Source organism: Mustelus asterias, chromosome 3, assembly GCF_964213995.1.
Source record: "Mustelus asterias chromosome 3, sMusAst1.hap1.1, whole genome shotgun sequence".
Classification (NCBI taxonomy): domain Eukaryota; kingdom Metazoa; phylum Chordata; class Chondrichthyes; order Carcharhiniformes; family Triakidae; genus Mustelus; species Mustelus asterias.
In genome coordinates, this window is record NC_135803.1 from 129,512,378 (window position 1) to 129,536,866 (window position 24,489).

General features: G+C 44.3%; 1 protein-coding gene across 2 annotated transcripts in view; it reads left to right on the top strand.

Annotated features, from left to right (window-relative positions):
• wnt5a (wingless-type MMTV integration site family, member 5a) overlaps window positions 1-24,181 on the top strand; it is a 37,712-nt gene extending 13,531 nt beyond the window's left edge. Inside the window, exons 4-5 of one of the 2 annotated variants that reach the window (XM_078209615.1) lie at window positions 2,064-2,356; window positions 21,806-24,181. In XM_078209615.1, the coding sequence (XP_078065741.1) occupies window positions 2,064-2,356; window positions 21,806-22,264 (752 nt within the window). In that variant the 3' untranslated portion in view covers window positions 22,265-24,181. The remainder of the gene's footprint in view (window positions 1-2,063; window positions 2,357-21,805) is intronic. The other variant, XM_078209616.1, reaches the window with a different exon arrangement.
• The last annotated feature ends 308 nt before the right edge of the window (window positions 24,182-24,489 follow it).

A 24,489-nucleotide genomic window follows, 5' to 3' on the forward strand; every position in this document is an offset into this window, starting at 1 on the left:
TTGCATTGCTGTTTGTTGGACTTTGTTGTGATCAAATTGGCTGCTACATTTCCTACATTAATACAGTGACAACACTTCAAAAAGAGTAACTCATTGACTGTGAATTGCTTGGGATGTTCTGAGCTCATGAAACGCACTATATAGATGCATGTCTTTCTTTTATAAGATGTGGGAAGCTTGGCTTCTAGTACTGTCATGGAACCAGGTTGTATGTTCAAGGTACCTTTCATCCTAATTAACCCCAGCGTAATCATGCCTATGAAAACGACAGTTTAGCAGCACTCTTAGTCGTGGGCAGGCATTGTGTTCTTCACACCTTCAGTTGTAGTTCACCTATCCAACTTTGGCCAGTGCCCATTGAGACCATGGATTTAATTTTTTGTCGTATTTTAAACCTCAGTTCCTGTTTTGTGTTTTAATACAAAGTGGAAACCAGTTAAAAATCATGGATAAAAGCAAATTACTGTGGATGCTGGAATCTGAAACCAAAAGAGAAAATGCTGGAAAATCTCAGCAGGTCTGGCAGCATCTGTAAGGAGAGAAAAGAGCTGACGTTTTGAGTCCAGATGACCCTTTGTCAAAGCTAAAATGCATAGAAAGTGGCTTTTAGCTTTGACAAAGGGTCATCTGGACTCAAAACGCCAGCTCTTTTCTTTCCTTACAGTTAAAAACCATGATCATAGAATCATAGAAACCCTACAGTGCAGAAAGAGGCCATCTGGCCCATCGAGTCTGCACTGACCACAATCCCACCCAAGCCCTACCCCATATCCCTACACATTTACCCACTAATCCCTCTAACCTACGCATCTCAGGACACTAAGGGGCAATTTTAGCATGGCCAATCAACCTAACCCCCACATCTTTGGACTGTGGGAGGAAACCGGAGCACCCGGAGGAAACCCACGCAGACACGAGGAGAATGTGCAAACTCCACACAGACTGTGACCCAAGCCAGGAATCGAACCCAGGTCCCTGGAGCTGTGAAGCAGCTGTAACCACTGTGCTACCATGCCGCCCAATCTGGTGAAAGAATCTGGTGAAAATCTGGTGAAAAAATCAGAACAAATATCACCCATTGCTCATGTGCAAAAGCTGGTATAATGACGGAGTATCGCTTCATGTCTGTTCCTGTATATTTTATGGTACTTTTCTATTACTTTCCTCTCTCACTCTAACCTTAGCTAGTGCATAGCACCACTGGCAAGATCTTCTCAGGACTAATTGCTTTTCAGTTTTGGCCTGCTGGAAAGCAAAGGATCCAGCTTGCCTTCAAGTTGCATGCATCCACCCGGAATCCTTCGTGGTCTCTTTTCACTTCTTCTGCATTTATTCCTCATGTGGCCTCGTGCAGCTCTTCTCTACCTAACAGACAAGCTATTTCAGTTACCACACGGTTACCACTCTTAAATACATTAAATATTCATTGATGCGAATAATTTAAAAATATATTCAAGTTCTACAACAGTGCCTGATTGGCTGTTTGTACATTTGGTGATATGCCAATAAGTTTGAATGGGAACTTGAGCAAAACAACCTCTTAAAAGTGTCACAGTTCTGAGTGCCATTTGTGTCCGGACCTCCGATTATGCTCGTAGCGGTAACCCATGGTCATGATGGCCAACAGTAATGTAACTCTATCCTACAAAAGCAATGCTTGTTACTTTTTTCAAAGGATTTACAGAACAAGATTACAAATAGCTCAGTTAGATTCTATTTTTCATTTTCACTTGTCTTAATTCCCCAAGAAGATCTAGATTACAGCATTTCTTGCTAATACTCTAGAAATAGTCAACATAATCTTAAATATACTGCAGATCCCTACTGCAATCTGTTTGAGAGAGTCAGGCATGTAGCACTATTTTAGTAGGGTAGTGTCTTCTCCTTTGTTTGGATGACACGTGATGTGTGTGATTATTACATCTTTCCAACTACTGAGAGCCTTCTGGGCTTCCACAAATATGTAGGAACTAGGTTTTCAAACAGAGTTTGAATGCTTTTTAAAAAAATACAAAGTGATTGATTGACTCTCCTGCATTGATATCATTTCCATTTTCCATTAGGAAGCCGAGAGACTGCTTTCACCTATGGGATCTCCGCTGCTGGAGTGGTGCATGCTATCAGCCGGGCTTGTCGTGAAGGGGAGCTTGCCACTTGTGGTTGCAGTCGTACTACACGGCCCAAGGATTTACCACGTGACTGGCTATGGGGTGGCTGTGGAGATAACGTAGAGTATGGCTACCGTTTTGCAAAGGAGTTTGTGGATGCCAGGGAGAGGGAGAAGATCTATCAGAAAGGAACATATGATAGTGCCAGGACATTCATGAACCTGCATAACAACGAGGCTGGAAGAAGGGTAAATTGATCTTTCATACCTTGAGTTTATTTATGATATAAAGATATAATTTGCATTTACAGTAATAGATTGAAGCGGTATCCCATTCATATAATATTTTCCATCGTTTTAAAAATTGACTGCAAATAATTTTGTTTTTTCATAAATACTTGTGGCCAATTTTGGAATGCCCTAAAGTATCAATTCTACTAGAAATGAGAGATTCTAGCCCCACTCTAGGGTTGACACTCCAGTGTAGTATTGAGGGAATGCTACTTTGTCAGAAGTTCTGTCCTTCAGGGTGAGATGTTAAACGTGGCCTGCTTGTTAACAAAGGAAAAGATTGGGTCTGTCAGAGATGTACATGGTAACTTGTGGATTGATTCAGAGGATGTGGGCAGGGTTCTCAATGAGTACTTTGTCTCCATCTTCACTAAGGAGAGGGATGATGCAGACATTTTAGTTGAAGCGAAGTGTGAATTATTAGATACAATAATCCAAAGATGTGCAGGTTAGGTGGATTGGCTAGGCTAAATTGCCCCTTAGTGTCCGAAGATGTGTAGGTTAAGTGGTAACTGCATGGGGATACGGGGATAGCGTGGCCTAATTGAGGTGTACAAAATTATGAGGGGCCCCGACAGGGTGTACAGGAATACAAGACTTGTTTCCCCCTAGCTGAGGAGTCAATGATCAGATTTCAGCTGCTCGGTAAAAGGATTAGATGGGACATGTGGAAGAGGCTTTTCACCCAGAAGATGGGGGGCGTCTGGAATTCACTGCCTGAGTTGGTGATTGAGGCTGAAATGTTCAACTCATTTAAAAGGTGCCTGGATTTGCATCTGGAGTGCTGAAACCTGAAAGGCTATGGATCAGGTGCTGGAAAGTGGGATTAAATGGGCTGAATGGCCTCTTTCTGCAATGTAACTTTTCTATGTTTCTAACTGTAAGGATTTTGGTGGGGATCTCAAGGATATTAGTCAATGAGCAGGAATATATTCAGTTCTTTCACTGAAATCTCCCTCAGAAATAACACCATCGGAAACAATTAAATTGACCAATGGACTCATTGCCAGCTTGTGGCAGCTTGCGGTGTGAAAATGTGTTGCCACATTTACCCTTGTAATAGTAACTGCATCTTAACATCAGATAGAGGTTTCCTTTGCTTTTAAGATGAGGAATATATATAAAGTAGGGGAAAAAATAACATAAACATTGTTAATTAAAAAGTTTGCATTTATGCTTTATTGTGCCTATAATATAACAATTAAAGAAACAAACCATGCTTCGCTGGCCTTCTATTGTTTAATTATCTATATTAATTTATGAAGAATTTGTGTGTATATACATATTCCTTAATTGTCCTCAAGAAAGTAGTGGTGACGCACCTACTTGAAAATAACTGAGTGGACTGCCAAGCTATATGACATTGACTCGTTTAAGAGTCAGCCAATTTGCTTGGGTCTGGAGTCACATATAAATCCAACCAGGTGTAGATGGAAGATTCTTTCCCCGACAGGGCGCAAGTGAACTAAGACGGGTTTTTACACAAATATGGTTGTTCCGGGGTCACCATTATTAATACCAGTTTTTAAATCTGGATTGATTTAATTGGATTTAAATTCCCCAGCTGCTGTGGTGGGCTCTGAACCCTTGTCTCTGGATTACTAGTTCAGTAACATAACAGCTTTACTGCTATACCCTTTAGGTCAGATATAGGGTGAAATATCACCAAAAAATGGCAGTGTTGTTTCCGGTGAGAAAACCGGTGTGTTTCTCTCCAGATCTGATGACATTCTGCTGAAAAAAAAGTTTCACGCATTACATAAGGAAACTGGGCCTCAACACGCTGGCAGTACCTGGCTGCCATCTGTAAAGGGTGCCCCAATTGTAACCTGATTAAACCTCCCCCCAGCCCACCACGGATGTCTCAGGGTCTACCCACACCTGATTGGAGTCGACAGTTCTTTACCACCCCCCCCTCCACTGATCATCGGCCCCTTACAAACCTCCCGATCATTGGCCCCTTCACCACTACCTACCCCAATCATCAGCCCCTTCACCCTCCCCGATCACCACACCCCTCCCGATCACCAGCCTCTTTCCCCCCCACCTGATCACCAGCCCCATTATCCCAATAATCAGCCCCTTCCCCCCCAATACCAACCCCCCCGATCATCACATTTTCCCTCCCCACTCCAATCATTGGTCCCTTACCTCAATCATCAGCCACGTCTTCCCCTCCCCCACAGTCTGAGCCGGCATCCACCTCCATCCTCCCACCCGCTCCCCAACGACCATAGCTGGCATCTCCAGCTCCTGTGTCTGCTCCTGGCCATCACCACATACCCTTTACATCATCACCACATATACATGGACTACCCCCCCTCCCCCACAGCATAGGCCTCCCACTGGGGCCCACCCCCTGGCACAGGTTGCCACTGTTGGCATGGGCATGGTGTCAATCAGGCAGTGCCAACCTGTGCCAAGGGACAGTTCCAGGAGGCATTGCCAGGCCACTGTGATAGGCGCAAAAGTAAACATAATCCCCAGGGAGACCCCCATTACAGGTTCACGTCTGTGTAAACCTGTTGTAAACCATGCCAATGTGTCAGTATATGGCAGGGGTGGGGGTCAATATCTGGCGAGGGGGCGGGTTAATAACATTTAAATCCATTCAAATTCATATATAGGGCGTGAATCTGATGACGCCGCTGGTGAGGGGTGGGGAAGATCCAAAATCGCGAACGTGTTGGCGAGCACTGCAACTTCTGGATCCTGACGCCCCACCAGTACTCACATGGATGGCAAACATGGGTTCAATATCACCCCTGGAGTACAACTCCACCTACTCTGCCCCTACTCTACCCTCCATCCTTGATTTTCTTTGGGACAGGAGTGTTTTATGAAAGCTAGAGGATTTGTGGCACTTTCCTGGTTTCCAACACCCTAATTTTCAGGCTGCTCCTGTGTTTAATTGAATGTTTTTGTCCATTTGAGAATGCAAGTTATCTACTGAGCTGGAAACATTTAATTTCCCTGCCTGACCTGTTGACAGTGTGAGATTAAATTAGACCAATCTCAATGTTTGGTGAAAGATTTTTATAATTTCTTGAGGTACATTGTTTTATCCACATCATTTTATTCAGAATTTTATTCCAGCTATTCAAATACTGTACAATTTAGGATTGGAAAATGGGGAGCAAAAATGTCCAACAGCAGAAATTATAAAACAAACCTGTGCACCTAGCAATAATCTATATATTCCTAGACAATAGAAACTAATATAGTCCTGTATGTTGCTGATTTCCAATTTCCAAAAGAGTATTAAAGAGCAGCAAATTGTGATATTGCAAAGTAACTTCTTCACTGGCTTGAGCTATCTGCTCTGATTGCACTTAAATGTGGGCAAACTTGAATTGATTTTGGCAGGAACAGAACTGGCTCAAATTTAAACATGTGGAACATTACAATTGTTTTTACATTTCCCTGTCATCCATTCCAAATAGTTTATAGTTTGTCGCCATGGGCACTAATGCACACAGCCAGCTGTCTAAAAACCGAGTCTGAAACTGACAATGACAGGCATAATCCTTGGTCGTGAGTTATGGTCCAATGCAAATAAGGTAAACTCAAGGCTTACTTGAGTAAGTTGTCATAATAGCAGCTTTTTAAACTATGTCTGTAGACATTTTCTTCCTCTACATTCTACCCATTCATACTTTAATTATACCGGTAAGACCAGTGAATGGTCATTGGGACAAAAAAGGTTAGAGCCTCTTATTTCTTCTGTCCATTTGTATCACTGTACCATATCTAAAATTCCTACGCCTCAAATTTCTCAACGGTTGATTGATACAATGCTGAACAAATTAATACATTTAAAGTTAAAGTAAGCATAAAGGGTCAGTTGCACAAAATCACGCATACCAGTAGGGTGCATCGACTATCAAGTATATATGTTGGGAAGTTATGGATACAAACTCAACTATTTCCTGTCAATTCTGGATGGCAATCATGGATAGCATACATAGGATTTCCTAATATGCGTTCCTGCAGAAGTACCTGGATTAGTGATTCCGAGAATATGAGTTCAGATTCCAACATAGAAGTTTGAGAATTTGAATTATGTATTGTTAAAATCAGGAAATAAAAAGAAGGCATCAGTAAAATCAGTTACGATGCTCAGAAAGCCGAAAGGTTGTTTAGATATGCAACTGATTGACTAATATCCTTTAGGGAAGAAATCCTACCACCTTTACCCTCTCTGGCCCGTGACTTCAGTCCTCCATCAATGTGTTTAGTTCTTCAATATCCTCTCAAGTGACCTAGCAAGCCGCTAAGTCGTAACGAACCTCTACAAAGAATACTTTTTACCACACGGACGCCGAAGTTAAAGAAAGCAGCCCACTGTCAACTTCTCACTATATGTGAGGAAGGGCCATAAATGTCTGCTTGTGATACTCACATCTTCAAACTGAAGATTCCTGCTTGAAGTAAATATCTGTAAAATTAATCCCCATATGCAAAATATGTAGATCTATTTAGAAACTAATATTAAGTGGCAAAGTGCTCCTCTATTAAATAATATATAACACAAAAGAGTACCAGTGCCTTGACACTTTGGATATTTTTAAGATTTAGGGCTGGATTCTACGACCTTGCTTCCCATCCTGCTGCAGAGAACAGAGATTTGGCTGAGTGCCGAATTCTCCATCCCCACTGGCAGCGGTAGTGGAGTGTGAACAGCTAGAGAATCCCGCATTTAGTCTTTCTCTGAAACCTTCAGACAACATGATTTCCAGTATCTCTTTCAATTTAGCCAATACTTGCTGGTAAATGTAGTCAAACAGTAGGTTATTCACGTTAAAGTTGATATTGTTTATGGGTTGTAAACATTTTTGGGTGAAATTGCGCTGTGTGATTGCAGTGTATTGACATTAATGTTTAGGTGAAATTCCTTTGTCCAATACTTGAATGTTGAAGCTAAGCCATTTGAAAGCTGTTTTTCCAGCCAATGTAAGAGTTTTAACAACACCAGGTTAAAGTCCAACAGGTTTATTTGGCAGCAAATACCATTAGCTTTCGGAGCGCTGCTCCTTCGTCAGATGGAGTGGAAATCTGATTTCCACTCCATCTGACGAAGGAGCAGCGCTCCGAAAGCTAATGGTATTTGCTGCCAAATAAACCTGTTGGACTTTAACCTGGTGTTGTTAAAACTCTTACTGTGTTTACCCCAGTCCAACGCCGGCATCTCCACATCATTTCCAGCCAATGAACAGCTTAGATTATGATTATTACTTTAGTTGCATTGTAGGAGCGGCACGGTGACACAGTGGTTAGCACCGCTGCCTCACAGCGCTAGGGACCCAGGTTCGATTCCCAGCTTGGGTCAGAATCTGCACATTTTCCCCGTGTCTTGTGGGTTTCCTCTGGGTGCTCCAGTTTCCTCCCACATTCCGAAAGATGTGCTGGTTAGGCGGATTGGCCATGCTAAATTCTCCCTCGGTGTACCCGAACAAATGTGTGGGAGTATGGCAACTAGGGGATTTTCACAGTAACGTCATTACAGTGTTAATGTAAACCTACTTGTGATGGATAAATAAACTTAAATATACAATCAAATCAATTTTGCCATGAAGTGGCATCATATTGGCAAATAAAGTTGTTGGCATCCCTGGTCATTTGATAGCATGCAAATAAGTAAAGTCTACTGTGGTGTTGTAAGAGTTAAGATTTAATATTGCTCAGAGGACTAAAATGGTTTGAGTTTTTCTTTCATGGTTTAGGTTATCTGAACCTTTTGATTGGATTATGGTCTTAACTTCTTTGAGTTCCATTTATTCTCTATTCAGTGCAGGCTTTGTGTGCAGCAAGGCTGAATCGACGTTGTAACTTTATATCTGGTACAGAAGAGATTTCATCCATACTGGATGGAGCAGGTTCTAATAGTAGCTTTTATACAATGCATGTGAATCAAACATCATATGATACATGCTTTTAATTTCAAGTATGTGAAATAAAGATTGATTTCAATGTACATGAAATAATCTGATTTGAGTTACTTTCCCATGAGCTGTGGGATGTAGTGAAGAGTTTGCTTTTCCAATCAGTGAATATCCGTCGGTAACTACGGCAATTCCTTTCTTGTTGCTGATTATGAGCATCCTGGTGTCTTGTAAGGCAGATAAAATCCCTGACTATTGAAACATGGCCACTCACAAAGAATCCCAAAGTTCTACAGCTATCCCGTAAATAAAATGGAAACCATCTAAAGAAACATTGTCGTATTCCCACACACCTTGCAATAATGAGCAAACCTGAATAATTTACTTTTTATGTAATCCATTACTTCAGGAATAAATGATAAACTCAAATTCCTGTCCAGTATCCTTGCTCCTTCGCAAATGCAGAATTTGTGTGCTGTTGAGTGTTGCTCGAGAAGCATTTGTTGGTTTAAAAGTAATTCCAAGCTGGCTAATGTATGTGCATAAAATACAAACTAATACTTTATTTCTAGCCCCCCTCTTCAGTTGTCTCTTTTCCTGAAGGTAGTGACACATGTTCAACTAGAATCCAATGGATGCTGTCAACTAGAATCCAATGGATCCAGTATTTTACCCAATTGATCATTCTTAATGTCATAGAGTCATACAGCACAGAAACAGGCCCTTCGGCCCAACATGTCTATACTGACCATCAAATACCAATCTATACTAATCCTATTTACCAGCACATGGTCCATAGCCTACTATGTCTTGGTGATTTAAGTGCTCGTCCAGTGCTTCTTAAATGTAGCAAGTGTACCTGCCTCCACCACCCTCTCAGGCAGAGATCCCATATTTCCACCACCCTCAGGGTGAAAAGATATTTCTCAGATCACCTCCAAAACACTTACTCCTCTCCTTAAACCTATGCCATCTGGTCTTAGACATCTCTGCCATGGGGAAATAATTCTTATGATCTATGCCTCTCATAATTCTGTATACCTTTATCAGATTCCCCCTCAGCCTCCTCTGCTCCAGGGAAAGCAAGCCCAGCCTATCCAATCTCTCCTCATAGCTGAAACTTTCCATCCCAGGAAACATCCTGGTGTATCTCCTCTGCACCCGCTCCAGTGCAATCATCTTCTTCTGATGGTATGGCGACCAGAACTGTACATAATATTCCATCTGTGGCCTAACCAACGTTCTATAAAGCTGTACCAAAACATCCCTTCTCCTATATCTATGCCAGGGTAAATGAAGACAAGCATTCCGTATGCCTTTTTCACCACCCCATCTATCTATGCTGCCACCATCAGAGATCTATGGACTTGTACACTAAAGTCCCTTTGTTCCCCAATATTCCCTAGGGATTTACCGTTCATTGTGTATTTTATTAGACCTCCCAAAATGCATCACAGCACACTTATCAGGATTAAATTCTATCTGCCATTGTTCTGCACAACCTACCAGCAGATCAATATCAGTCTGTAGCCTAAGACTATCACTTTCAACAACACCACCAATTTTCATGTCATCTGAAAACTGACTAATTATACCTTCTACATTCATATCCAAGACATTAGTGTATATAACAAACAGCAAAAGTCCCAGCACCGATCCCTGTGGATCTTTTTGGATCAACCTTTTGGATCAGCCTTCCATGGGGGACCTTGTCAAAGGCCTTACTGAAGTTCATGTAAACCAGATCAACTGTACTCCCCTAATCAATGTATTTAGTTATCTTTTCAAAAAACTTAGTTAAATTAGTTAGATCTTCCACAAAATCCATGCTGACTAACCCTAATTAATTCCTGCCTTTCCAAATGTTTATTAATCCTGTCCCTCAGAATTTTTTCCAATAATTTCCCTACCACTGACTTTAGACTAACTAGCCTGTAATTACCTGACTTATCTCTGCTGCTCTTCTTGAATAAAGGTACCTCATTAGCTGTCCTCCAGTCATTTGGCACTTCACCTGTGGCTAGCGAAGATTTAAATATCTCCGTTAGGGCCACTGCAATCTCCTCCCTTGCCTCCCATAGCAGCCTGGGATACATCTCATCAGGCCCTGGGGATTTATTCACTTTTATGCCTACTAAGACATCTAGTACTTCCTCCTTATTAATCTTAATGTACTCAAGGACTTCATCATCCCAACTGAAATCTCCAGTTACAATGTCTTTCTCCTTAGTGAATACAGATAAAAAAGTATTTATTTAAGACCTCGCCCACATCCTCTGGCTCCATGCACAGATTGCCCCTTTGGTCTCTAATGGGCCCCATTCTTTCCTTGGTCATCCTCTTGCTCTTAATATACTGTTAAAATGCCTGAGGGGTTTCCTTAGATCTTAGATAATAAATCTCAGCAAACAATTCAAATGTGGGGGAGGTATTATGGCTAGATCCAATGTTTGTCTCACCAACCTCCCCACAAGCACTTCAACAGAGGTTATTGGCTACCAGTGAGGAACATTAGCTGATAAGTTTTTGTTTCTGCTTCTCACCAAAACCTGGAGACATCAAGGCGGATTGTGAATCTATTGTGACTCAATACTGCACCGCACTTGCATTTTACCCAGTTAGATATTTGGGACCTATTACTGTACTTTTAAGTAAATACTTGTACTAATACCGAAGTCCTGGCTACTACAACGCTAGTACATGGAAGTGCTTACAATTGTGATAAACTATAGAGGACAATATTATTGCACAAATCTGCCCCGTGTTAATGTGGATATTCTGCATGGCGAATTTCCTAATGATTAACACACACCATGGATGCTGCATTTAGACACATTCATTGTCATTTATACACTGCAATTTGATCAGAGTAATGTGCTTTATCTGGATACAAAACTCATTTTACTGAAACACTCCATGACAAATGGATGCCATGCTAGCGTGGTAAATGCGACCTCCAGCAGTAATAGAAACAATCTGCTTCTTTTTAATTCTCTGTAGAACTCACAGGGCAGTATTGCAGTGTTTGTAAATTAAGCATTTGGAATCCATTCTCAACAACCAGCCATGCACAAGGATGCAAATATTCTATGTGCAGTTCTTCTTTTATGAGATGCAATAATTTGTACCCATTGGAAATGATTAAACTCGGAGTTACAACAGTTGTGTTGGCCCAGCAAAGTTTAAGTTTATTTATTAGTGTCACAAGTAGGCTTACATTAACACTGCAATAAAATTACTGTGAAAATCCCCTAGTCGTCACACTCTGGCACCTATTCGGGTACACTGAGGGAGAATTTAGCATGGCCAATGTACCTAATTAGCACGTCTTTTGGACTGTGGTAGGAAACTGGAGCACCCGGAGGGAACCCATGCAGACCACGGGGAGAACGTGCAGACTCCGCACAGATAGTGACCCAAGCCAGGAATCAGACTCGGGTTCCTGGGGCTGTGAGGCAGCGGTGCTAACCACTGTGTCACCGTGCCAGTATTAAGTTCAAATATTAGCCTAAATCATCATTTACAGATATCTAGTTTAAGTTTGTTTATTAGTGTCACAAAGTAGGCTTTCTGCTGTGAGGCAGAATGCTAACCACTGTGCCATTGTGCCGCTCCATCTAGTCCCATTTGACAAATAGATGGGATTTTAGAATTAGGTTTTGGTTTGGGTTTTGTTGCACCTTCCCAGGAGCACGGATTGTGATACAGCAGAGATGTCTGCAGACTATTTTGGAAGGTGTGGGAGGCAGCTTGGGTATTTAGAAAGTTTCAGAAGACAAAGAAATTGCAACTTGATTTGGATGTTTAAGTCACAATTTTATTGCTAGCAATTACTCCAAGTTCATTACAGGAACTGGGCAAGATGTTCGTTTTAAGTGTTAACCTTTTGACTGTCAGTAGATCCAAGGACATTCCAGTCTGCAGGGGCCAGCCATTTAAAAAACAAAATCCAGTTCACCCCATTGACACTAAATACTTGAATCGGAAGAAAAGATTTATTGAGATTTGGACTTCAGACAAATGAAATAAATATTCAACCGTTTAAACCACAGCTCCTCAGTGTCTTTCCTTTACCCACAGTCTGTTTTTTGTCACTAACCGCCATGTTACATTTATTTTTTTTAACCCTTTTCTTAATTTCCATAAGATTTGGAATCGGGGTTTCTATCTGAGAAAAAGTCTTAGAAGCCTCATGGGCAGCATAAGTTACGAGTGACATGGTTGCATCACAGGCACAGCCAGGTCAATCTTTGCATTTTTATATTAGAAAGGGCGAGATTAAATATGCCAATGGTACACAAGCAGCTTCAGCTCAATTCAAAATGATAGCAGCAACTTACAGCTGGGAAGCAATTTCTGGAAAATTGTGGGCAATTTCCACTGCTGCACTGTGAGCTTCACAAAGCAGCATCTTTTAGATGGTGATTTTGATAAATTTGCTGAATGTGTGCATTAATTGCCTATTAAACTCATCAGAGAAAGTTAATTCTAGTAATTAATAGGCAAGCACTCATATAATTGTGCGATAATTGTTAATTGTGCAATAATTGATTGCCAGTAAACATCTCCTACCAAGAAAATAAGCAATTATGAGTACAGAGTCTCATTTATTCAAGTTGCAATTTGTTTTTGGAGATTTAAAAATGTCAATTTTTTAGTTTTTTTGATTTTAATTTAAAAAATTTTTCCTTTCTATCTTTTAATCTCGCTCTCATAATCCAATTTTTTCCCCTCACTTTACTTCTTCATATGTACCTGATTGGACATTTTATTGAATTACTCCACCCTGCAGCTATATAGGACCCTGGTCAGACCCCACCTGGAGTATTGTGCCCAGTTCTGGTCGCCTCATTACAGAAAGGATGTGGAAGCTATAGAAAGGGCGCAGAGGAGATTTACAAGGATGTTGCCTGGATTAGGTGGCATGCCTTATGAGGATAGGTTGAGAGAGCTAGGCCTTTTCTCCTTGGAGAAGCGAAGGATGAGAGGTGACCTGATAGAGGTGTATAAGATGTTGAGAGGTATTGATAGAGTGGATTCTCAGAGGCTTTTACCTAGGGTTGAAATGGTTGCCACAAGAGGTCACAGGTTTAGGATGCTGGGGAGTAGGTACAGAGGAGATGTTAGGGGTAAGTTTTTCACTCCGAGGATGATGGGTGCGTAGAATCGGCTGCCGGTAGTGGTGGTGGAGGCGGATTCGATAGGCTCTTTTAAGAGACTTTTGGATAAGTTCATGGAAGTTAGTAAGATAGAGGGTTATAGGTAAGCCTAGTAGGTAGGGACATGTTCAGCGCAACTTGTGGGCCGAAGGGCCTGTTTGTGCTGTAGCTTTTCCATGTTCTATGTTCAATGTTCTAATTCACCTCCTTCTCACTCCTTCCTTTATTATTCCTCAATCCTTAAATCTCTTTGGTTCAGGAGGTTCAGTGTTCATCCTGCTGTCTACTGAGGTCCCTGGCTCCCTCCTTGCACTGTTATCAGCCCATCCTTTCAACAAGGGCAAAAAAGAATTTTAAAAAACTAAACATGTGCAAAAAAAGTTGAACGAATGGTGCATTCTGTGAGATGCCTCACTCCAGCAAAGTCTAGCTGAATATATCCCTCCTAAGGTTTGATGACCCAAACTAAAGTCAGTACTCAAGGTGGAGTTTGAACAAAGTTCTGTACAACTGAAGCATCATGTACTTTTATACTCCAATCCCCTTAAGGTAAAAGCCAATATTTCATGTTAGTTTTGGTTAGCACTGCTGCCTCACAGCACCAGGGACCTGGGTTCAATTCCCGCTTGTGCAGAGTCTGCTGTTCTCCCCGTTCTGTATTGGTTTCCTCCGGGTGCTCCAGTTTCCCCTCTCACTCCAAAGATGTGTGGGTTAGGTTGATTGGCCATGCTAAATTGACCCTAGTGTCTGGAGGATTGGCAGGGTAAATGCGTAGTGTTGCAGGAATAGGGCTTGATGGGAGGTGGTTGTTGCAGACTCGATGGGCTGAAAGGCCTCCTTCTGTACTGTAGGGAGTCTATGATCCTATGTGCCTTTTGTGATTTGTGTGTGTGTGGATACTGAACTCCCTTTGCTCCTCCATAAATCTTATTTTCTGATCTTTAAGAAAGTATTCTGCTTTGTCTTTCTCAATCTGAAGAGGATAGCCTCGCACTTCCCCATATTGAACCCAGTCTGCTGCAATTTGTCTGCTCACTTAGCCTATTTTTCTTCCTAACTTTCCCTTCCATGTTGAGAATAATATATCATTTTGATATGAACCGCACTTGAGCATTAGATAAAGCGGAGGAATTATAGATCTACCTGATGATATACTGTGTCCACTTCTCCTGGAGTCACTTCTGCTTTTAGCCAAATCAGCTGGTGCAGAAATCAAATATAACTTTAGCATGAAGTAGAACTGCTAATTTTACAAATTTATATTAATTTATACCCCAGAAAATTGATAACAATAGGATTTTGTTTGTTCAGAGGCTGTGGAAAGGAGAAGACTCTTCAAACTTTATAACTTTGCAGGCTTAACTGATTTTGTTTTAGTTCCCTGTATGTACAATCTTTCCACTTTCTCCCAATCTGTAACCCAATGAACATCCTAATCATGCCGATAGAAATAAAGTGCCGGCTTAAGATAGCCGTTATCATAAAGATTAAGCCTGGAGTCTTGCCAGCCACTGTCATTGGTTAACATTTATATGGAAAGAGTTAAATTGTGCACATTGTTCTTTCCATTGTAAGTTGGAGCAATTAAAGTTTAGGAATGTCCATTTTACAGCATTTTGCTTCATTCTAAAGTAAATAGTGTTTGAAATAATTAAACATAAAGGGGGCGATCTTACCAAAAATATTCTAAGTCCCAAATGAACATGAAAATGGGAGACATTTGCGCCTTTTTTTGGGCGACTTAAAAATTGAACCTTACTTAACTTAGTCAACAAAATCTTGCCAAACTTGGAATCCACCAGCAGGGGGAAGGGGTGGGGCTTAAGTTGCTCAAAAGCCTCCTGATAGCAACAGAGGAGGCAATTGCACATGTGCAGATATTAAATCTGTCACTGCCTAGCTATGGCCGGCTGGCCTTCATGGCCCATCACTACCCCTTGCCGCGGGGCTCTGTGGATGCTCACTCCCTCTGCCTGGACCGATTGCCAGCTCACCCCACCCTGGCTCCAGTGGGCTGATCAGTGCCTGGACCAATCGCCAACCCCCTCCCCCCAATCACTGTTGCTTAGTGGTAGTGATCCCCCTCTCTCGCTATGATCGCTGTTGCAGAGTGCGCACCAGTCCCCCCCACCAATCGTTGTTGTACAGTGTGGTGCGGTTCCCCCCTCCACTAAAAGGCTTGCCCCGGCCTCCCCTCAGGCCCCGTGCTCTTGGCACCGCCAGGGTGGCACTGCTAGTTTGCCCAGTGGACAGTGCTAGGGTTCCAGGCTGGCAGTGCCAGGCTGGCACTGCTCAAAGGGCACCCCAACCCCTGCCCCGACCTCCTGTGAGGGCTCTGAATGGTCGCCGGTTCTACCGGCGAGGCCATCATGCATGGTCCCCGTTAATGGGGAGCATATGTGATCTTCGCCAGAGGGAACTTCCACCCGGGAGGCCACAGAATCAAGTGAACCCTGGGTGATTCTGTCCTGGGCACGCTAATTCTATTAAAATGAGATTTAAAATATATTTAAATATTCTAACCAGCCTCATGCCCTTTTTGGGAGGGAGCTTGGTGGGGGAGGGAGATGCAGAGGTCACTAGGCCTTGCAGGGAGGGCACTCGCAGTCAGAATGGAGATGGTGCCACACCCCCCCCCCCAACCCCTGAATCCCCCCAACCCTCATTCCTGCTAGAGATCTAACTTTGATTCTTTCTGGCTTCAGGAAGGTTCACTGTTCCCGCCAGCCTAAAAATTGAGGCTGGGCAGTAAACTGCTCTTAAGTGGTTATGAATTGGCCACTTAAGTGTCTCAACTGGGGCCAGGGCTGGCCTCCATCTGAGGCCTTGCTCGCTCCTGCATGACATCACTGTGTGGTTGGGGCAGGCAGCAACCCAGAGGGAATACTATCCCTGCAATTTCACACTCACCTCTGCCCCCGGTGGGAGGACGGAAAATTCAAGCTATTATATTTTTCCAAGGGAAGACTGAGTAAAGGGAACTTCCTATTCTAATGGCGATTCAGAGCCACTTCCATAGTTTACTCATTCCTCATCTCTGGATACAAAATATTCAGGGAAATTTTCATTCTTTGCTACTGAACTTATCAAGGTCTTCTTTAGCTTCGCACTACGGCCATGCAGAATTTACAGGAAGTACAGAATAAATTAGAGCAAGGTTTAACTATTCCCTTAATTTGTAAAAGCTTGGCTCTGAGATTATATTCAATTCCTCCTGTTCCAGCTAATTTTGTTAAAAGCACTCGGACTGCGCTGCAAATCATGGATTGTACTGTGATGTTTTGTGACCCATGCAAGAAGGACTGGGTTGCCAACCAAGCTACATTTTCTTCAAAAGATGGAGGAAAATGCAATTATCAAGGCGCCACTTGTTTTATTTTCATGAAATATTTCAATCTGATGGGTTCTGAAGTATTTTAGTCCATTTCTATTCGAGAACTGCTTGCTAAAACGGTTCTCCAGTGCTGACTTCATTTCCTGTTGAAGGAAAGAACTTGCATTGATTCTTGCAACACCGTAACATGTCCCAGAGCACACTGCAAAGCATTTCACAACATATACATTTTCATGTGTAATTGTTGTAAACGTTACAGCCATTTTGCAGCTAACCAGATCCAATCAGCAAATTAAAGCACAAATGGGCGGCACGGTGGCACAGTGGTTAGCACTGCTGCCTCACAGCACCAGGGACCTGAGTTCAAATCCCGGCTTGGGTCGCTGTCTGTGTGGAGTTTGCACGTTCTCCCCGTGTCTGCGTGGATTTCCTCCAGGTGCTCCGGTTTCCTCCCACAGTCCAAAGATGTGCGGGTTAGGTGGATCGGCCATGCTAAATTGCCCCTGAGTGTCAGGGGGACTAGCTAGGGTAAATGCATGGGGATTGGGCCTGAGTGGGATTGTGGTCGGTGCAGACGCAATAGGCTGAATAGCTTCCTTCTGCAACGTGAGGATTCTATGACCTATGAAAGGGTTTTTTTATTCATGCCATTGGTATGTTGACCAGAATTCTCTGGTTTCCAAATAGTTCCATCAGAGCTTAGTTATGTAAATTGATCATAGAATTTACCTTATTTGTACTATAGGGTTTGTTTCTTGATGTAGGTGGAGATAATTATGTATGTGCAATTGTTTTAAAGTTGTTGCTTGAACAAAAATATCACTTTTATTGCAAATGCTTTTCACATTGGCTTGGAAAGACTGAGAAAGGTGTGTCAGTGGCAGCACAACACCTTCATTCAATATAAAGAGGCAGGCGGCGTGCTTTACTTATTTTAACTCTTTACCTATTATTTCCAGTTGATATTGCTTCCAGCAGTGTTTGCAGTTTTGGGGGAATATTGTTGTCAAACCTAAAATGTAATTTCCAGTTCCCTTAGGAATTTTTCACTGTCCGGGTCAGTTGATCAGGCCTCTGATAACAAACACAGAATCCCTACAGTGCAGAAGGAGGCCATTCAGCCTGTTGAGTCTGCACCGACTACAATCCCACCCAGGCCTTATTCCTGTAACCCCACATATTTACTCTGCTAATCCCTTGACACTAGGGTCAAGTCAGCATGGCCAATCCACCTAACATCTTTGGACTATGGGAGGAAACCAGAGTACCCAGGGGAAACCCACGCAGGCACGGGGAGAAGGTACAGACTCTGCACAGACAGTGACCCGAGCCTCGAACCCGCGTCCCTGGCGCTGCGAGGCAGCAGTGCTAATCACCGTGCCACTGTGCCGTGAGAGGACATCTTTCTAATGCTTCATCTGATATATATGTTTGCTCACGCTTTGGCACTTCTCTCCCTGTAAGCCTGTCGGAGGTGAATTTGGCAGAAATATTACAGTAATGGAAGGTGGCCATGGGATTAACACTGAACTAGTTCCATGGAACTGGGGGCTTATTCGCTAATGCTATTTGACATAGTTTGACAAGCATGCATGGAACACCTCATCCATTTCATTGACTCAAAACTCTCGTACAATCTTAAGACAGATTGAAAGACTGTGGGTTTCTGATTCTATCCACCTTTCAAACTGCCTATCTTTGCAAATGCTGTTGACTGCAGTGCCTTTAAGTAATCCTCAAACTTGGTCCTACACGAATCTTGAATTCTTGTTCAGGTGCACAAATGATTAACCCAGCCAGAATAGATTTTGTCTAAGTACTAAAACATGTTGCAGATCTGGAGATGGAGCCAGCAGAGGCATTGATCAACCCAGTCCTGATTTGAAAAGCGTCATTGTATGAATGGATTTTCTTCCATTCAGAAAGGTTGTGCATATTATCTGGGATAATACATTCAACGTTTGTGCATGAACTATTTTATATATACAGCAATTGTGCCACGGTAAATAAATTGGTTGTGGAATATTAATCAATGTATTTATAAAAGCATAAAAGCAGTATAACTGCATTAAACAAGTGTGTATTTCAATTTCCATCAGCTTTGGCTTTCAGTCAAGGATGGATGTGTGTTAGCCATTCAGACGGAGCTATTGGGGCCAGACTGAGGTTAGAGAGACTCCAGACTGAAATTAGAGAGACTCTAGACTGAGATTATAGAAACGGCAGACTGAGGTTAGAGAGACGGCAGACTGAGATTAGAGAGACGGCAGACTGAGATTAGAGAGACGGCAGACTGAGATTAGAGAGACGGCAGACTGAGGTTAGAGAGACGGCAGACTGAGGTTAGATAGACTGCAGATTCAGGTTAAACAGACTGCAGATTGAGGTTAGAGAGACGGCAGACTGAAGTCAGACAGACTGCAGACTGAGGTTAGAGAAACTCCAGACGGAGGTTAGAGAGACTGCAGACTGAGGTTAGACAGACTCCAGACTGAGGTTAGGGAGACGGCAGACCGAAGTTAGACAGACGGCAGGCTGAGGTTAGAGAGACTCCAGACTGAGGTTAGAGAGACGGCAGACTAAGGTGTCAGGAAGTCCCTCGGACAGGGTTTCAGTGTCAATAGAGCTAAGGTGTGTGAATGGGTATTGCCTCTTCAACCAGTAATGTCCACATTAATTGGGTGAATTTAATGATACCTTCTTTCCTCATTACCTCTTCCTGCCTTCAAACTTACCCCTCGCTCTTATTTCCTTTCATACCTCCCAAATTGAATCCAGTTTTCAGAGTGAGACTGTAAGGCCGGGGCATGATGGTTTAGTGACCCAGGGCCAGGAACAGGCTGCAACCATTAGAGGGCACCGTGTATATCCAATTCTCCAGCACCCTTTGATCTGGAATTATTCTGAAGGGAACTTTGGGATGTATATTCTTCATGAATTGAACTGCTAAACATGCGTTGCTGAGAGTTGTGTGGTGGGGAGGAGCAGGTGGGTGAGAGAGTCTGTAACGGGTGTATGAGAGTTTGTAGAGCTGGGGTAGGGATGGTGGTAGGTGATAGTGCGTGGGGCTGGAGGGAGAGTGCGTGGGGCTGGAGGGAAAGTGTGTGGGGCTGGAGGGAGAGTGTGTGGGGCTGGAGGGAGAGTGCGTGGGGCTGGAGGGAGAGTGCGTGGGGCTGGAGGGAGAGTGTGTGAGGCTGGAGGGAGAGTGTGTGGGGCTGGAGGGAGAGTGCGTGGGGCTGGAGGGAGAGTGCGTGGGGCTGGAGGGAAAGCGTGTGGGGCTGGAGGGAGAGTGCGTGAGGCTGGAGGGAGAGTGCGTGGGGCTGGAGGGAGAGTGCGTGAGGCTGGAGGGAGAGTGCGCGGGGCTGGAGGGAGAGTGCGTGGGGCTGGAGGGAGAGTGTGTGAGGCTGGAGGGAAAGTGTGTGGGGCTGGAGGGAGAGTGTGTGGGGCTGGAGGGAGAGTGCGTGAGGCTGGAGGGAGAGTGCGTGAGGCTGGAGGGAGAGTGCGTGGGGCTGGAGGGAGAGTGCGTGGGGCTGGAGGGAGAGTACGTGGGGATGGAGGGAGAGTGCGTGAGGCTGGAGGGAAAGTGTGTGGGGCTGGAGGGAGAGTGTGTGGGGCTGGAGGGAGAGTGCGTGAGGCTGGAGGGAGAGTGCGTGGGGCTGGAGGGAGAGAGCGTGGGGCTGGAGGGAGAGTGCGTGGGGATGGAGGGAGAGTGCGTGGGGCTGGAGGGAGAGTGCGTGAGGCTGGAGGGAAAGTGCGTGAGGCTGGAGGGAAAGTGCGTGGGGCTGGAGGGAGAGTGTGTGGGGCTGGAGGGAGAGTGCGTGAGGCTGGAGGGAGAGTGTGTGGGGCTGGAGGGAGAGTGCGTGGGGCTGGAGGGAGAGTGCGTGGGGCTGGAGGGAGAGTGCGTGGGGCTGGAGGGAGAGTGCGTGGGGCTGGAGGGAGAGTGCGTGGGGCTGGAGGGAGAGTGCGTGGGGATGGAGGGAAAGTGCGTGAGGCTGGAGGGAAAGTGCGTGGGGCTGGAGGGAGAGTGCGTGGGGATGGAGGGAAAGTGCGTGAGGCTGGAGGGAAAGTGTGTGGGGCTGGAGGGAGAGTGCGTGGGGCTGGAGGGAGAGTGCGTGAGGCTGGAGGGAAAGTGTGTGGGGCTGGAGGGAGAGTGTGTGGGGCTGGAGGGAGAGTGTGTGGGGCTGGAGGGAGAGTGCGTGGGGATGGAGGGAGAGTGCGTGGGGCTGGAGGGAGAGTGCGTGAGGCTGGAGGGAAAGTGTGTGGGGCTGGAGGGAGAGTGTGTGGGGCTGGAGGGAGAGTGCGTGAGGCTGGAGGGAGAGTGCGTGGGGCTGGAGGGAGAGTGCGTGGGGCTGGAGGGAGAGTGCGTGGGGCTGGAGGGAGAGTGCGTGGGGCTGGAGGGAGAGTGCGTGGGGCTGGAGGGAGAGTGCGTGGGGCTGGAGGGAGAGTGCGTGGGGCTGGAGGGAGAGTGTGTGGGGCTGGAGGGAGAGTGCGGAGAGGGTGCCAAAGTGTTTGTGTGGAGGGGTAAGGATGTGTGCGGTGTAAACAGAGTGTGGGAGTGAGTTCAGGAGAGGTGAATGCGGGAGTGTTAGGGTTGGGGGGGTCTCTCTGAGGGGTAAATTTTGGGGTGAATTTGGTGGAGTGTGTGTGGGTTTATGATGTAGTGGATGAGGGTGAGTTTGGGGGTTGAATTTGGGGGTGGGATGGGGGGAGCTTGGGGGTGGGGGAATTTCGGCGTGGTGGTGCTTTTCGGTGTTCATTTTGGGATGAGTGTGTGGGGGTGAATCTCGGGTGGGGTCAGTGTGTGGGGGTGAGTGTGTGGGTGCGGGTCTCGGGTGGGGTGACTGTGGGGGTGAGTGCGTGGGGCTGAGTGTGTGGGGGTGTGTGAGGGTGGGTCTGGGCTGTGAGTGGGGTGTGGGGGTGAGGAGGGTGTTCAGGGGCCCTTACAGTGCTGTCACTCTCCCTGAGCTGTGACGATATTGACTGTTTGCTGCAAGAGTTTCTCTAACACCTTTGTCTGTGATATTTCTTCCAGATGGTGTATAACCTGGCAGATGTGGCCTGTAAATGTCACGGGGTCTCGGGTTCTTGCAGCTTGAAGACCTGCTGGTTACAGCTGGCTGATTTCCGCAAGGTCGGCGATGCCCTCAAGGAGAAATATGACAGCGCCACCGCCATGAAGCTGAACAGCCGGGGCAAACTGGTTCAAGTCAACAGCCGCTTCAACCCACCCACCACCCTGGACCTGGTCTACGTGGACCAGAGCCCTGACTACTGTGTCCGCAACGAAAGCACCGGCTCCCTGGGTACCCAAGGCCGCCTGTGCAACAAGACCTCGGAGGGGATGGATGGCTGTGCGCTCATGTGCTGCGGACGGGGCTATGACCAATTCAAGACGGTTCGCACCGAGCGCTGTCACTGCAAATTCCACTGGTGCTGCTATGTCAAGTGCAAAAAGTGCACAGAGGTGGTCGATCAGTTCGTCTGCAAATAACACTCCCCCAGAAAAATACTTGTAGCTACAGAGGAAGAGAGAGAGAGAGACCTTTGAGAACTAAGAGACTCCGAGGAGGACTCGGTGTAGTTGCAATACTCGAACTGCCGCTTAATATTTGAGCTAATGGAACGCAAATTGAAGAAAGCAAATGCAAATGTTAATGCTATGTGGACCCCCAACCTTACCGAATACACATTAAAATAGATTTAACTCTTAACATGGGAAGCAGCAATAGTGATGTGAGATCTTTGAAACCCCGCAAAGACTATGACCAACACTCAATGTGATGGGACAGAAATGCAGACTTATTTAACACATCAGAGGATCTGCCTCCCCTCCTGTCATCTGATCCTGTCTCTAACCCTGGGCTCAAAGGAAGGATTGGCACCAACCAGTTGGGTGGATAATTGACTGAATTCGGAATATCCCTTTCTGAGAATGGACAGAGAGAACATTTAACTGAACGCTCTTAACTAAGGAAAACGTCGGCACGCCGACAAACCTGGGAATGAATTCCCAATACCAATCTTAACAATTCATGAGCTACTTTGCAGAAAACCCTCCATCCAAAAAGCCAACTTTGTTGACCATCGCCCAATTGGCCGCCCCGAGACTTAAAACGTCCAGAAATGTCCCCGGGATTCATGTCATTCTGACTGAGAAATCCATTTCCATGTGGCTTTCTAATATTTAAAAGCATGGTTTAATTCATCGCTTGTCATGTATTTATTTTGCGGAAAATATTCGCTGTGCTGGCAATTTGGTTCCTGTGTATTTAAACCAACTAACCCACTATTAATGAACAGACTGGGAGAACTGCTGCAAAGATGGACATTCACTTAGGGATCATCCTTAATTGCAATATTTTAGTTTCCAAAAATAGTTGATATATAACTGCAGGGCAAAACGGGAGGACTTGCTGGGATGGTAAACTATATATTACGGGCAGACTAAGGTTTATTGGTGTCTAATATTCCAACTTTGTATATACGTCTACAATCAGCGATTTAAATTGTATTTATTTACAAGTTATATCTAGATTAGATTTGTCTACCTTTCTGCATTTTAATGGATTTGCTGCATTTGTAGTCATCTATCACTTCCAATTGGTTTCTTTTTAAAAAAAAAAAATCCGTGGAAATCTTGCGCTAAGTGGACATTGCTAATGTTTGCAGATTTTTTCCAACCCCTATACAGTTTTTGGGACATTCAGTTCCATTGGAATGTTGCACTGACCTAAGTTGTAAAATTGTTACAAACAGCACTTGTGCACCATACCATTCCCATTTATTAAAAATGTTTGGGGCATATTTTTGGGTTTGAATTGGTTTATGATTTGTGTTGCGTTTGTTGCGATGAAACAGGGAGACATTTCATGCCGGGGCAGTACCAGAACATGCCAAACATGGCAACTCCAATTGGTGACTATTTCAACAGGCAATATTCTTTTCTTGTGTTACTGCACGCCAAGTTTCTGGGAGCATATCAACATGGCAGCACAATCGACATGTCTTAAAGTGTTGTACATTTCAAAGTGGATTTTTAAAAAAAAATTATAATGGTACAATGTTGCAAGAAAATAGATATAACCCAGGCCAGTAAAATAATTGTCATTGCAATTAACTTAACCGTGGAAACTTTAATCTCGTGTATTGTGCTGTATGCTTTTGGTGGTCTGACTATGGAACCGTACTTGACCAGGGTTCATTGAGTAACCTTATTCCTTAGACCACCCCTTTAACGTTTAATGGCTATTTATAAGGAGACTTATCTTCAGTGTTGGAAATAAAACTGCTATAGTTCGAAATGTGTTATCGTTTATATATCAACATATTGTACTCGTTCCATAATCTGCTTTCATGAATTCAGTACTTTTCCCAACTGTTTCATAACGATAAACCAGTCAGAAGATTCACCTTGGGATTGCGGTTTACCTATTTTTAATTTTACATCTCCAGTTAAATTATTTGTTTAACATCCGAGATTTAAGAGCGAAACAACTCTCTTGTCGGTTGGAAATGCAATTAGTTGGAGACCTTGGTGTTCACAGGCACAGTTGGACTGGGGAGTGGGTTCACATTTGCTATCGTTTTGGGGGACACAAGTGCAGATCACAGGCCAGTATCTGTTGTGACCGAACCCCATGGAGGAGGCTCATTTGGAGTTTTATTTTTAACTGACCTTTTACCAGTTTTAAGATTTGAGAATTGATTTGATTTATT